This window comes from Juglans regia, chromosome 1, assembly GCF_001411555.2.
Source record: "Juglans regia cultivar Chandler chromosome 1, Walnut 2.0, whole genome shotgun sequence".
Taxonomy (NCBI): Eukaryota; Viridiplantae; Streptophyta; class Magnoliopsida; order Fagales; family Juglandaceae; genus Juglans; species Juglans regia.
Genome location: NC_049901.1, coordinates 17061854 through 17075681, shown reverse-complemented (window position 1 = coordinate 17075681; position 13828 = coordinate 17061854). Strand labels below are relative to the sequence as shown.

Here is a 13828-nt window from a genome sequence, read left to right as displayed (position 1 = left end):
TAAAATCTATGATAATATCACTCATATGGGTCGAGTTAGCTTTATTGTTTCTTATGTGAGTTAAGAAAACAAAACACTATAAATGTTAAAATGTGTTAAGGAATAAATAATCTCACAGAACAAGGTGTTGAGCATATTTATAAAGAATGAGTAATCATTTCTTGTAGAACCGATTTTATAAGATAAATTAGACTCATGAATTTCTTCAAAATGCATCAAACCATATTGAAAATACATTTAAAAGCTAAAAGAAAATAAAAAACTTAAAAACTTTATAACCTTCACTATGAGCTTTAAATGACGAATATCTATATTAATGCTACACAGAAGAATGGCATTTTTTTTGCACTGATGTAAGTCGCGCAGCGCTCCCTTAGAAATTTATTCGACAACTACAAAATACAAATGATGTGATGTATAGTCATCTACTTTATGTCTCACTCTAAGCCCAATGAGAACTCTGAGAATATCCCTGTTTGAACTTAATTGTTTTGTTTCGTCAGTCAGTACACCGAAACCGGGGAGCACTCGACCAGAAACAGCTTACACTTAAAATATAGTAGGATTAACAGGGTCATAACCAAGAAGAAAAATTTCAAGTAGGACTCTCCTATAATACCGAGTCTCTTATTTTTCCATCATCAACAGCAGTGAATGGCTGGCTGGCACTTCCAAGATGCCATCTGCACACTACGAGTCTACTAACTTCGGCCTACCCAATAGTTGTCCAAACTTACGGTATAAAGAAAAAACTATTCAGGAACATACATGTATTCAAATGGTTTTACCCCAAGAATTAAAGCAGATTCACCTTCTTACAATTCCTTCCGCATTAATATATAAGAAACACGTAGTATCAGAAAGCTTAATGTTCTCTCTCTCCTCCTGGAGAAACAATAAATTCATGGGTCAAGATAAAAAGAACATGAAAATGGGAGATAAAACGACATCTTAAAACCTCACAGGCTTAGAACTTAGAAGGTTGGAAGCCTATCATCCAGTTTATTGATTCTCTGCGTGAATGAACGAGGTATAACAGAAGTTTTAAATTCGACATACTCCAAACCCCTGGCTAAGATTAATCCCCTGCATACCTGCCTGTAAACCAGTCTCAAACACATCACGAAAATTACACAAAGTAGTACAACAAAGAACCAAGCAATATGTATTTATTAGTGTAGCAAAGAAGAGAAACTTGTTTCCACTAGGTACAGAAGACACGTGTGGGCACACACACAAACACAGAAACTAAAAGAAAACTGGCACTTTGAGAAGGCCTTGGAGCGTGTGTGCAGCAATGATCACATGTTAAAATCAACTGGAGCAGCATGATTTATCAAGTGATAGACTACCAACTCCCTTCTGTGCAAGAAAGCATGTGGACACACAACAACATGCCTACAAGTGGCTCAATTGGATCTCATTAATTTATAGGTGTTTTTAAAGTTACACATAAAGGCTGCAGAAACACCAAGCCCAGTGAAATTGTCCTGAACAAAACCCATGATTAGCCTTAAACTGGATGATAGGCTTTCAGCCTACGAGGTGACTGCCTACCCCCCTGCCCCGGGGGGGATACCGTGGGATCAGGCCAATGCTATTTGGCAGAGTGAGAGACAGAGAGTCAAAATAAAAGACCACAACCACTGGGAAGGGTACAATGGGGGCTAGGCCAATGATACCGCGCGCACAGAGATGGGGAGATGAATAAGAACCAAAACCACTATTATATAAATCGCTATCTCAGCTCTCTTTTTTTTGTCACTTTTCAATGCAAAACAAAAAAAAAAACAATTAAAAGTTTACCAGGATGTTCAAGTAAGGCGAGGGACTACCACAGGTCCACCGCGAACCTTTTCAAGAGCAAAGGTTATCCTCAGTGGCCTGCCTAACAGTGCCTACAACCAAAAACACCCCGATCAGTAGCAGTTATCACTTATCATAAAAAAATATATACACTAACGTGCACTTCAAGAATACGATGATTATAAGCTGTAACTCACCTTCCCATCCATGGCGTCTTTTGCACTTCGGGCGTCATCTTCTTTTGAAAAATCAACAAACCCAAAGCCTCTAGACCTACCGGAGTCTTTGTCATACACTATATTCACTAAAAATAAAACAGTAGCATGATTTAGAAATTGTGATTAATATGGATTGAAAAATAGGCCATAATCTGTATAGAAAATCTAAAGAAAACTGTAAGAGATTGAATCAAATGAACTCCTCAAGATACCTGTCTAGTTCTGATATCATTACTGTACACAATGAGAAGCACATATGTTTGTATTTTGGATATTGGGATGACAACAGATAAAGCATTAGGTGTCTCTATCATAGACAATTGGAGTACTAAATGAGTGTCTTCTGCCCTGATTACCGAAAGAAATTGACAAACAAAGTCATTTTATACTTAACTCCTTCGTGGAAGTAAGAAATCCCATATAAAGAGGCCATTGATGCTCCTTTCACATATCTAGAAAGCACTTAAAAGCCCAAGTCTGAGCAAGCGTGTGCGAATCCATGAAGTGCTTAGGTCATGTCAAACGGCTCGAACATTAATGGGAATACTTTGAGGGTGCAATTCGTGAATTATGCGAACGTTAGTGAAATATAATACGTACTTGATTAGTTGATTGATACACTAAAAAGTTCGGAGGAAAAATTCTCATTAGGTAGTAATGAAATTGAACCTTTCACGTAAGAGTGATCTGTTAGAGATCGTTCAGACCTTTAGTCGAATAACTTACGAACGATGAAAGAAAATGAAGTTCCATCCTAGAACAGATATTACCTCCAGTGACCTCCCCATAGGAAGAAAAAGCGTCCTTCAGGGACTTCTCTTCCACCGACCACGACAAGCCTGCAACACCCAAAAGCCATTATCATCATCGTATGAGCATGCTCCATACCAAAAGAACTAGGAAATAGAACTGAAAAATGTAAACTGGATTTGATTTCTGGAGGGACAGAGAGATGAACCTCCAACAAAGAGCCTATTCTTGCGGGAAGGAGAGGAGGGAGAGGGAGTTGAACAGTAATATCGTAGTGTCGAGACTGGGCTGGTGACCTTGGTTATTCTTCGAGCAAGGAACACCGTAGTGTTCTTCATTGTTGACTATGCTTTCTTCCTTTGTTCGCCGGCGGGTTGGGAGTTAAGAAAAATTTAATTGAAACCACGTCGTTTTTAAATGTACAAAACGACGCCGTTTTAGAATCACACTTGGGTTCCGCAACGCCCCTCTCCCCTCTTCCCCGCGCGGCTCTCTCTTCCCGTCTCTCGTCTCGGTCTCTCAGTCACCGTCTCTCTCTTTTCTCTCAACTCAGTGGCCGTCGCCGTAGCCGTCAATTCCATCGTAAGTAGCTCGAAACAAAAATAATTTATCTCAAAATCGGTCCATTCGTATAGATGTACTGAAATCGAAGGAGGTTGGGATTATGTTCAATGGACGATGGGATTATATTGAATGGATTATGGATGCTGTGAAATTGAATTGCGATTTTTCTCTTTGGATGTTTATGCTATGTACATTTTAGGGTTTCGGACAGAAACCCTTAATTATGTTAGGGGTTCAATCCGAGACCATAACCTAATTTCTCGGTGATTTGTATATAAATTGGATGGATTAATTGAAATAATGGAATGGGAAACCGTGAAAAACTAAGAGAACTCAATGTTTTCACGAGGCTGATCTGTGTGAACAAAATTGGGTCCTTTTCTTTTTCTTGTTCCTTTTTTCCCATATTAATGTGTTGCCGTAAGTCGGGATATATTTATATTTCTATTTGAATGAAATTTTTGTGAGGAAACTTTTCTTAGGCCACTAAAATTGGTTTGGTATCTTTTTAACTAATTACCGTGTAAATTTGATGGCTTAACTGAGTTATTAAGTGGGTAATGATACATTATGAGATGTCATTGTTCTAGAAAGAAACATTTTTGTAGCAAATGGATTATGTTTTCCCCCTGGGTCTTGTTGAGTCTACAGTTGGGTTATGGATGATATGTCCATATAACTGTAGGCTGTGATGAGGATATTTCTGATTTCCTTGTCGGAATTTTTCTCTGTGACTGGCTACTAGTTTTAACAAAGTCTAGATGGAAAAGTAAATTTTGAATGGAGAAGACCACTGGTTATGCTTTGTTTGAACTTGAAGTATTAGGCCATACTTATCCCAAAATAATATATTAGGTAATGGTTTTTGATGTCACAAGGAGATATATAAAATGAAAACAAATGTAGTTAAAATAATTTTGGTAGAGGCTCTAGTGTTTATCTCAGGCATGATGTTTGGTGTGGTGAGAGGGCCCTTAAGTGTGTTGTCCCCACTCTCCTTCAGTTTGCAAGTGATAAAGAGGCTATGGTGGCTGATTTGTTGGATTGCTCCCATGGCTCTACTTAGTGGAATGTTTGTTTCATGAGAGCAGCTCAGGATTAGGAATTTGGAACCTTTGCTGATTTTTTTGGTTTTCTATATGCTATGATATTAGTAATGTGGTGGAGGATGGGATGATTTGGACTCAGGTGGAAGTAAAAGATTCTCAGGCAATCCTTTTACAAGGCTCTTTTGGTCTACATCGGGTATTGGCATAGAGACATCAATAATGGAATGTCATTCGCCTCGTGTTACACAGGATAGATCGATAGTCGGTATTACACCCTTGGTCCTGGAAGAAACTATGACTCCTTCGTTAGAGTTGAAGGAAAAAGGTGTACTGCCGAGATCTGAAGGAGATGTAGGATCCGCTATCATCCCAGAGGTGAAGGGATTTATTGTCACCCTAGAATCTCCAATGGGGACCCCGATACCATTGGAGATAACCAATGGAGTTATTGGAGAACCAATGGGCTTGGAATTGGTGCCTTGTGTAGAGGATTGTCTAAAGTCGGGAGTGCAGGTTGATGGGGACATTGTGGCTCCCCTGGTCTCTCTTCCTCCAATAGCAGATTGGATTCTACCTAAAGTTAACGAGATTCAGCAGTTCGTGGGAATTTCACATGGAGGATGTGAAGACAAATTTAACGAACTAATTACTACGATCGAGGCAAGCCGCACACTTGAAACCAAATCAAGCTTCAAGAAAAGTAGGGAGTTACAGCGTCTCTTTTCGACAATCAACTACGATGCTAAGGGTGGTAGTTCAACTAGAGGGAAGTCTAAAGGGAGGGTATTGTGAAGACAGGTATCAAGGTGTTGGGGTTGGTGTTCGGGTAGAGTTTTAGTTCTACGGGAAACAAGGATTGGGGTCGGGTCTGGTGTACTTTGGGTTGGTTTTTTTATGGGCTTTTTGGGTCATTAGGGGCTTGTTGGGTCATTTTGGGCAAGGTGTTTTCTTGTATACATTCAGTGTACCTGGTTTCTCCTTTTGATATATACAATATTTTTACTTATAAAAAAAAAACAAGGCTCTTTTGGGTCATCATAGTAACCACTTTCCTTGGAAGAGTATTTGGAGATGCAAGGTACCTCCCAAGATTGCTTTTTTGGTTGGACTGCTTCCCTTGTGAAAAATCTTCACCGTTGACAATCTGAGAAATTGGGGTCTTATCATTATAGATTGGTGTTACTTATGTAAGAAAAACGGGGAGACTGTGGATCATCTTTTGTCACATTTAGAGGTGGCCAGGTTTCTATGGGATGATATCTTCAACCGGATTGGTGTGGCATGTGTTATGGCTGGAAGGGTTGTGGATATTATTTGGTGTTGGAAAGGCCTTGGGGGCAATACTCACATTCCTGCTGTGTGGAAAATGATTCCTCCTTGTATTATGCGGTGCTTTTGGATGGAGAGAAATGGTGCTTCGAAGACTGGGAGCGTTCCCTGGACGAGTTGAAGTGATTCTTTGTCAACACTCTATTTTCTTTGGCTTCTATCATTGTTTGTAATGGGGATAGTCTTCATAGTTTGCTTGTATCCATCACTGGTGCTTATTGGTTGCTAGGTGTATTCTGTGTATACTTCTTGTATACTTGGACTATGCCTTTATCTATCAATATAGTTTTACTTATAAAAACAAGGTAAACTAATTTTGAAAATAAATGGTTTTTTAATAGGTATTTTACACGTAAGAAGAGAAATTCTACTTGAATAATTTTGAAAATAAATGGTTGTTGAGGCTTTCTTCATTTCCTTTTCATTTTGAACAAAGAGAAGTATATTGGATTAATGCTCTGGGATTGTTGTGGATTTTGTAGATCTTAAGTGAAGACATGAATGCATTCAAGGCTTACAAGGCCTGCGTCCCAATTGCATGGAGCCCTAACCTGTATATAAGTTTGGTGAGGGGCATTCCAGGGACCAGGAGACTTCACAGGCGCACTTTAGAGGCATTGCGTCTGCGCAAGTGCAACCGAACCGTCATGCGATGGAATACTCCTACTGTCAGGGGAATGCTCCAACAGGTTTCAATGTAGCCCGCAATTCATTCATTACTTAAAATGTGTAATCCGGTACTTGGTTTCTGATTAGTAAATTTTATGATCTGATTAGGTCAAGAGATTGGTAGCGATAGAGACGGAAGAGATGTATAAGGCTCGCAGGCAAAAGGATGCAAACCACTGCGCTTTACGTCCCCCCTTGGTCATAAGTCACTTACCTGCTCCTGCTAAATGATTCTTTTCAAGAGCATATTCACTTGTTCTGAGATCAGCTTTAAGCTACTTATATCTGGTTTGTTGTTTAAGGAACATTTTTCCAGATATGTATTCTCTTGCCAATTTAGTAAGCTTGAAGCTTTTCATAGTTTGCATAATTTTCTCAATGGACTTCGTGACATATTAAACTTTATATCATGATTGGCTCCAAATTTTCTTGTGGTTCTCGTCAGGGAGCATGAATTGCGTTTAAATTGCTCAGAAGAAAATCTGCAACCGCGTACCTTTGTTTTTGTATCTGCAATTCAGTGACTGGTTTCTTTTGTCCAAATGTATTTAGTTGAACACTTCGGTATGGCATAATGACTGGTCACAAATGTGGCCTTTTTCAGTAATTTACAAAATAATAGGGGCAAGAGAACATGACTAACAACTATCTGATGATTCATGAGCATGTAACATGATTATTAGTTTTTTTTTTTTTTTCTTGTTCTTGTAACGTACTACAAAACTATTGAGCTATATCTAGGACCTAATAAACTGCAGTCCCCTTGAAAGCACACATACTAGGGTCCCTCCATTGCCGGAATACTCGCCTTCTCTTCCATTTTCTCCACTGTGACATCATTTATAGTCTTAAGCTCGTTTTTGCCATCATCATTAATGCTAATGGAGTGCTGAACTTTGTACTGGTGTCTTGTTGCAAAGGCAAGAAAAGCAAAGAAATTCAGTGTCCCAAGCACGGCAAGTAGCCAGTAAAAGTTTTCTAACCTTGCCGCATTCAAATTGCTCCTGAGCCAGCTGTTCTTAGTCACTTTATCCACAATCGAAACCAACAAACTGCTAACAAAGAATCCCATCGAGATAGTGCTTAGGAAAAGCCCTGTGCTCATGGATTTCATCCTCTCTGGTGCCTCTCTAATGAAAAACTCAAGTTGTCCAACATAGGCAAAGGCTTCTCCCGCACCCACTAGGAAGAACTGAGGGACCAACCAGAAGGCACTTATTTTGCTATTATGTTGAACTGCAATTCCCCTCCGTTGTTTCTCAATAATTGCAGCAGCCACCATAGCTTCAATCGAGAAGACGAGCCCAACTCCAATCCTCTGAAGGCATGTGATTCCTTGTAATTTGTGGGTGAGTTTTCGGGCAAGAGGTACAAAGAGTTTCTCGTTTAGGGAAGTAAAGAGGAGAATGGTGCTGATGAGAAAAGCGGAGAAACAGCCTGCAGGAATGGTGAAGGACCCAACTCTACGGTTCATGAAAGTGGCTTGCTCTATGGTAAAGGTAGTCATTTGAGAGTAGACTGTCCAGAAGAGGATACATGTGGACCAGATGGGTAAGAGCTTCAGTACCATTTTCACCTCTTCAACTTGGGTCACTGTTGAAACTATCCAAGGGCTGTTTTTGGTTTTAGTGGCAGCAGCATAGTCATCTAGGATTGCAGCCTTGTCAAGACATCTAACCCATTCACATGCACAGGAAATTTTACACTTGTCACATTCAAGGAAAATATTGTTGAAGAGTTCATATGTATGGGTTGCTGATTGGGTATGATTTAAATTGTAAGGTTCAATCCAGTTCAGCGTATCATAATTCTTAGTGCTAAACTTGATTGATCACAAGAAAAAAAAAAACAAGGGGTTCTGCAGAACTCCAAAATGAGGTAAAACTTTTAACTTTTACGTGGAAGGCTAAGGCCCCTCGGAAGGATGTGTTATTTTTTTACTGCAAAACTAGTTAGACAATTCTGAAAAGAGGTGGTGCTATTAAATGTCTGGATTAAGGTGAAACTTCATTATCTCCCTTAAATTAATGTTCTGAAGGCATACTTACTTGAACTTCTCAGTGTGTAGAACCTTGGCATTCTGGTATTCATTCAAAAGGCTGGGGTGAGAAGGGTAAGGAAGACCCCTTTTCTTCCATGCCAAGATTATCACCCTCCATATTACAGTTAAAGGACTCCCTCGAGGCTTCTTAAATCGGTACCATGGTGTCCCACAGAGCAATATAGCAACAGCAATGACCACTGTACCTGCTGAAATTCCATACCCCCACCCTCTTCCCACAGTATCTTGTATGTACACAAGAACTATTACAGCGAATAAGGACCCAATGCTAATGCCAAAATAGAACCTATTGAAGAAGAAGACCATGGCCTTTTCTTCCTTGGGGTCTCTATAGTCAAACTGATCGGAGCCAAAGCCGGAGACGTTGGATTTTATTCCTCCACCACCCAGTGCTATAGTGTAAAGTGCAGCATAGAGCAAAGCCAATTGCCGGCCGTTGGCCTCAATACACTGATGTTGTTGATTTCTGTAGTTGTCGCATGGAGGGGGCCTCATGCTAGGAATGGTTGTTGCCAAAGTTAACATGATCACCCCCTGGTGCAAGCAACATATATCAGCACTAGGGGTGTAAACTCAAACCGGAAAACCAGAAAACCGGATCGGACCGGACCGAACCGGACCGATTTTACCGGTTTTGAACCGGTCCGGTTCAGAACCGGTTTTTAAAATGTAAAAACCGGCCGGTTCCGGTTTCGGGAGTTTTTGGACCGGACCGAACCGGACCGGACCGGTTCATTAAAAAAAATAAAAAATAATATTTTTATATATAAGTTTTATACAAAATATTTTATATATATTAAATATTAATATATATAAGTTTTATATATAATGTATAATTATAAATTTTTATGTGAAATTTTATATATAACATATATATTCATATATGAAATAATTTCTTATTATAATTTATAAATTATTACATAAAATGTTAATACTAAATCACTAAAAGCTTATAACTAATACTAATATATAACTTATAACTATATTAATAGTCTAATATTAATACTATTATATAGTCTAATATATTAATAAAAGTATAAAACAGTTTTTTTTAAATCAAATTTTTTTTTTTATAAACAAATTTTTAATGACAAATTGTGAAATTTACATTTTAAAAAAACCGGAAAATCGGACCAGACCGGACCGAAAACCGGTAAAACCGGAAGTACCGGTTTAGGAGGGTAACCGGTGCGTAATCGGTTTTGAAAAATACAAAACCGGTACATACCGGTTCGGTCCTAGATTTTATCCAAAACCGGACCGGACCGAACCGGTTACACCCCTAATCAGCACTAATACTATAGATGGCTTGCAGTTCCTTATTATGGCTCGAAACTTACCACAGCAGTAATGGTTCCATAGATGAAAACCGCCAAGTACCGACCGAGTTTAGCATCTGCTAAGAAACCACCAAGTAGGCCAAGAAGGTTGAGGGTGCCCATGAAGTTAGTCACAATGGTTGCAGATTTTGCTGATGAAATATGCAAACTTCCAACCAAATATGTCACTAAATTCATGGCTATGCCCATCGCACATATCCTCTCAGAGAGCTCGATTCCTGCATAAAAAATGGTCGGGTTTAGCAAGTGGCCTTGAGAATAATGTTGAGATACTTCAGATGTCAACATTAGTGATGACTGTGGAACACCTAAGATGAGCCCTGCAGCAAGCCATCCTCCAGTCTTGGACTTGTCCACAGGGTTCCCTCGAAAATCAACCACAGTTCCATCATCTGCACCATCTCCGTGTGCAGCAACCAAAACCTGTGAAAGTTAAAATGATGAAGAAAGAGAGAAGCCATTAACAAAATGATAAAAGAATCCAGCATGGTCTGAATTTTGGAGTTGTGCCAGAAAAGAGTCACCATTTCTCCTCTTTTTGGGTCTGACCACGGGGAGAACAGAGATATAGAAATAGCAAGAGAGAGGGAAATGAATGAGTGATGGTGCTGCAATAGGTGTAGAGTTTAAAAGGAGAGCAAAAGTACTTCTAGAAGTGCATGGTTAGGACCGAACTTGGCATAGGCTCCACAACTTTTGGTGAAGGAAGAGGTTATGAACAGATACAAGTCATGTGAACTTTTGGAGCAATGTCATCTTGTGGTTTTGGTGCTTGCAGCCCTATTTTGTTCAAAACAATTGAAAGTGACATTCCTTCATAAGAATTCTACTCCCATATCCCTTTATCATCATTATTAAAACGAGAAAGCACACAGTGAGACACTTGGACGGCAAAGTCATGCATGTGGGGCTATCTTATCAACCCAGTTGCATTGCATTATAGATGGAGTTGAGTTGTTTTTGTCCAATAATTATATGGCCATCTTTGGTTGTTTGATTGGAGATTATAAAGTGGTTTTTCTGATATTTATAAATGTTGTGAAGTGTACTGAGGCAACACATTTGGAGCCACTAACACATATGATGCTACCATTTCAGAAATAGGGCCAAATGCTTTATAAGGTCCAATATCAGCTTTAAATGGTCCCCTAAAACATATAATTGCCAATTCATATATTGCCAATCAATGCTACTGACGCAACAGAAAGGTATAATGTGATAACTAAATTGGAAAGAATTCTAAAACATATCTGAAACAAGTGACTGGTTCAATACTTTCCTTGACATGCAGTGGAAATGCCCTACATTTTAGTGTAGTTTGAACTATTGATTTACGTCATTGGAAGTAACCAATTAGGTTTATAACGAAATCTATAAATCGATCACTGATCCAATTTGAGCACTTCTACAGGATAGACCTCAACAGAAAATTAAAGAAGAACGACAGCAAGTGATTGAGTTCAATAGTTCCTCATCTAAAATATTATTGACTCTAGAAATATAGTAATATAAAAAAGACAAAATTATTTCCGACAAAACTTGAAGCGCCCATTGTTTCAAAGAGAGACAGAATATTCACAATTCATTTGATGGTAAGAGACAAATTGAAAGCTAAAAAGTGGTAATAACTTTCTTTTTCACAATTATTTCATTGACACCTTCACCTCAATCTTCTGAGCACAATTGAGAACAACTTCTTGCCGACCTGTGGGTCCTGGGAAAAATAAAAGAAAATAAAAATACATTTCTCATTCTCTAGTTTTGCAAAGTTTTACTGGAACAAGTAATTGACTGATTTGTCATTATCGTACACTCTGAATATTCAATAGTCCAAAAAGACACTAATAATCATCTTCTTCAAGACATAATAGTGTGTATGAAACTCCTTTCCTTTTTTTTTTTTACTCACAGCTTTCATTTTCCAATTACCATAAACTAGTAACTAGCTTCTTCAAATGCTGTCTAGTAAGATCGATAAAATAAAATAAGAAATAGATAAATTTAATGACATTTCCTCTAGGGGGAACAAAAGAGTTGAATTAATACAGATGTGGGCTTTTATTGAAGCTGTTAGTTGTATATTCCTCTTGAGAATGAATTAACCTGACAAGCTTTTAAAATCTAATTTATAGGTAAAGGAATTTAGACATCTAGGGCAGGCAGTTTGTCTAACATTCATGTTAACAATTTTAATTCTTATAAAGTAGAGTTGGAACATCAGAATATGGATGAATACAATTAGGCCCGTTTGGATATTGAGTTGAGATGAGTTGAATTCTTTATAAATAGTAGTGAGTTTTGTGAAACCCATCTAAGATGAGTTTAGATGTGTTTGAATGTTAAGATGAGTTTAGATATATTTATATAAAATTGAAAAAGGTTGTAGATCTTACGTGTAAAGATGTGTTGAGTTGATAAAGGTGTTGAGTTGAGATGAGTTAAATGATTTGAGAGTTAGATATTTAAATGTTAAAATCATCTTAAAATTATTCTGAACTGAGATTAATCTAAGTTACAAACGGGATCTTAGAAAGTTATTAGGTTGAACTTTGGCAGAATTATACCAAACAATTTGATTGTGAATTTATTGTTCAGGAGTAATGTTGTTGATTGTACAGGCAGAATGAGCAAGCTGGTAGGTTTCCCACCAATGCCTATAACCTTGGAATTGACAAGACGTACCATCAATGGTCCATGGTCCAGCATTTTGCACTTCTCCTCCACCAAGGAATTGAACAAGAAAAAAAGTGAGAAATGGCCAAGATTGGAGTTTCACATTGGGAAGAGGAACACTTGACATTTGTCATTTTGGGTCGCAGAAATTATATGGACTTACAGAGTTGTACCGATCGACAAGAGCTCACTTCCAAAAAATATGGATGGTGAACCCTTTTTTGTGCTCACTTCCATAAGCTTGTAAGCAAAAACTCCAAAACAACTTTTAGCATCGAACCAAGCAATTCGAAGCAGCTTTTAGTGACCAGTTTGTGTAGAGTGGGGGTGGGGGTGGGGGTGGGGGTGATATTGATGTTCGAGATTGAGAAAACTTTGGATATAACGTGTGTCTGGATGTTAAAGGCGTGATTGTGAGCCCCACACGCAAGTTTGATGACAACGACGCTTCCTTCCTTCTAATCGCGTCTTAAAGATCGGAAGTTGGTGGTTGTTGCGGGCTGAAGATGAGGATGGGAGAGGGGAAGAAGGGAAGGGGAAATAAGGCTCTCCTGCTTGCTTGCTAGATTAGATGGTTTTCTAGAGCTTGGGGGTCTTCTTGTTTTGTTCTATTCTTGAATGAAATGGTTCAAGATTTTTTAATTTTTTTTTCTGTTTTTATTCTTGAATAATAATTAGAAAAATTTTATTCTTAAGTATGTGTGAAGAATATACTTAAGAAAGTACTTACATAACATAATTTAATTTGAAATAGTGCTATTTAAAAACTTTACACCACACATCATCTATATGACATAATTTGATTTGTAAGATTCAAATTTTAAAATTTATTTTTCAAGTCAAATTATATCACATATATGTAACTGGTGTAAAAGCTTTCAAATAAATTTATTCATTTGATTTAGAAGATAAATCTTAATGGATGGTGTGCTCAACACACCAGCTTAGAATAGAATAACTCTAATAACTAACTTAGAAGAATTGCTACTCATCATCCTCACACACCATACTTTTTATTTTTATTTTTAGTTTTATTCTTCTTAAACTTATTGAATTCTTCTATTCACCATCTATACAACACACATTTGACAAGAAAAAATATGTGTATAGTGTGTGAGAATGATGAATAGAATTTTTCTTAACCTAGTGGAAGGGTTGATTAATGAATCAGCTAACATAGATATTTATACTGAAACCGACCACATTTTGATTAAAATACACATTGGTAAACAAGTTTGCACTATTGCAATTGATAAGTGTGACAAAAAAAAAAAAGGATAAAAGAAGTTTATCGACACAATCACGTGTAGAACACCATTTTGATTATAAGTTTCAAACTTATTGAAAAATTTCAACCCAATTGATCTT

General features: G+C 37.9%; 3 protein-coding genes across 3 annotated transcripts; 1 reads left to right on the top strand and 2 right to left on the bottom strand.

Moving 5' to 3' along the window:
* Nucleotides 1–759: 759 nt before the first annotated feature.
* On the bottom strand, nucleotides 760–3168 carry LOC109001818 (glycine-rich RNA-binding protein 4, mitochondrial). Its single transcript, XM_018979263.2, has 5 exons — nucleotides 2983–3168; nucleotides 2795–2863; nucleotides 2004–2110; nucleotides 1807–1898; nucleotides 760–1098 (listed from the first exon to the last, which is right to left on the bottom strand). Exons 1-4 carry the CDS (start codon nucleotides 3110–3112, stop codon nucleotides 1815–1817), a joined length of 390 nt encoding a protein of 129 aa, XP_018834808.1. The 5' UTR covers nucleotides 3113–3168; the 3' UTR covers nucleotides 760–1098; nucleotides 1807–1814.
* A 56-nt stretch (nucleotides 3169–3224) lies between these two features.
* LOC109001829 (50S ribosomal protein L30-like) lies at nucleotides 3225–6755 on the top strand. Its single transcript, XM_018979272.2, has 3 exons — nucleotides 3225–3356; nucleotides 6199–6405; nucleotides 6494–6755. Exons 2-3 carry the CDS (start codon nucleotides 6214–6216, stop codon nucleotides 6614–6616), a joined length of 315 nt encoding a protein of 104 aa, XP_018834817.1. The 5' UTR covers nucleotides 3225–3356; nucleotides 6199–6213; the 3' UTR covers nucleotides 6617–6755.
* Nucleotides 6756–6932: 177 nt separating this feature from the next.
* LOC109001810 (protein NRT1/ PTR FAMILY 6.4) lies at nucleotides 6933–10420 on the bottom strand. The gene is made up of 5 exons (XM_018979251.2): nucleotides 10312–10420; nucleotides 10096–10210; nucleotides 9788–10005; nucleotides 8434–8981; nucleotides 6933–8058 (listed from the first exon to the last, which is right to left on the bottom strand). Exons 1-5 carry the CDS (start codon nucleotides 10312–10314, stop codon nucleotides 7164–7166), a joined length of 1779 nt encoding a protein of 592 aa, XP_018834796.1. The 5' UTR covers nucleotides 10315–10420; the 3' UTR covers nucleotides 6933–7163.
* Between the last annotated feature and the right edge of the window lie 3408 nt (nucleotides 10421–13828).

Excerpts from the sequence above, each read along its gene's own strand:
- LOC109001818 (XM_018979263.2), bottom strand. The coding sequence starts at position 3,112 with ATGAAGAACACTACGGTGTTCCTTGCTCGAAGAATAACCAAGGTCACC. Across the intron at positions 2,864-2,982 it reads GAATAGGCTCTTTGTTGGAG|GCTTGTCGTGGTCGGTGGAA; the intron begins GTTCATCTCTCT and ends TGGGTGTTGCAG. Across the intron at positions 1,899-2,003 it reads AAGACGCCATGGATGGGAAG|GCACTGTTAGGCAGGCCACT; the intron begins GTGAGTTACAGC and ends TTTTGGTTGTAG.
- LOC109001829 (XM_018979272.2), top strand. The coding sequence starts at position 6,214 with ATGAATGCATTCAAGGCTTACAAGGCCTGCGTCCCAATTGCATGGAGC. Across the intron at positions 6,406-6,493 it reads TCAGGGGAATGCTCCAACAG|GTCAAGAGATTGGTAGCGAT; the intron begins GTTTCAATGTAG and ends TGATCTGATTAG.
- LOC109001810 (XM_018979251.2), bottom strand. Across the intron at positions 10,006-10,095 it reads TGCTGCAGGGCTCATCTTAG|GAATCGAGCTCTCTGAGAGG; the intron begins GTGTTCCACAGT and ends TTTTTTATGCAG. Across the intron at positions 8,982-9,787 it reads ATGGAACCATTACTGCTGTG|GGGGTGATCATGTTAACTTT; the intron begins GTAAGTTTCGAG and ends TGCTTGCACCAG.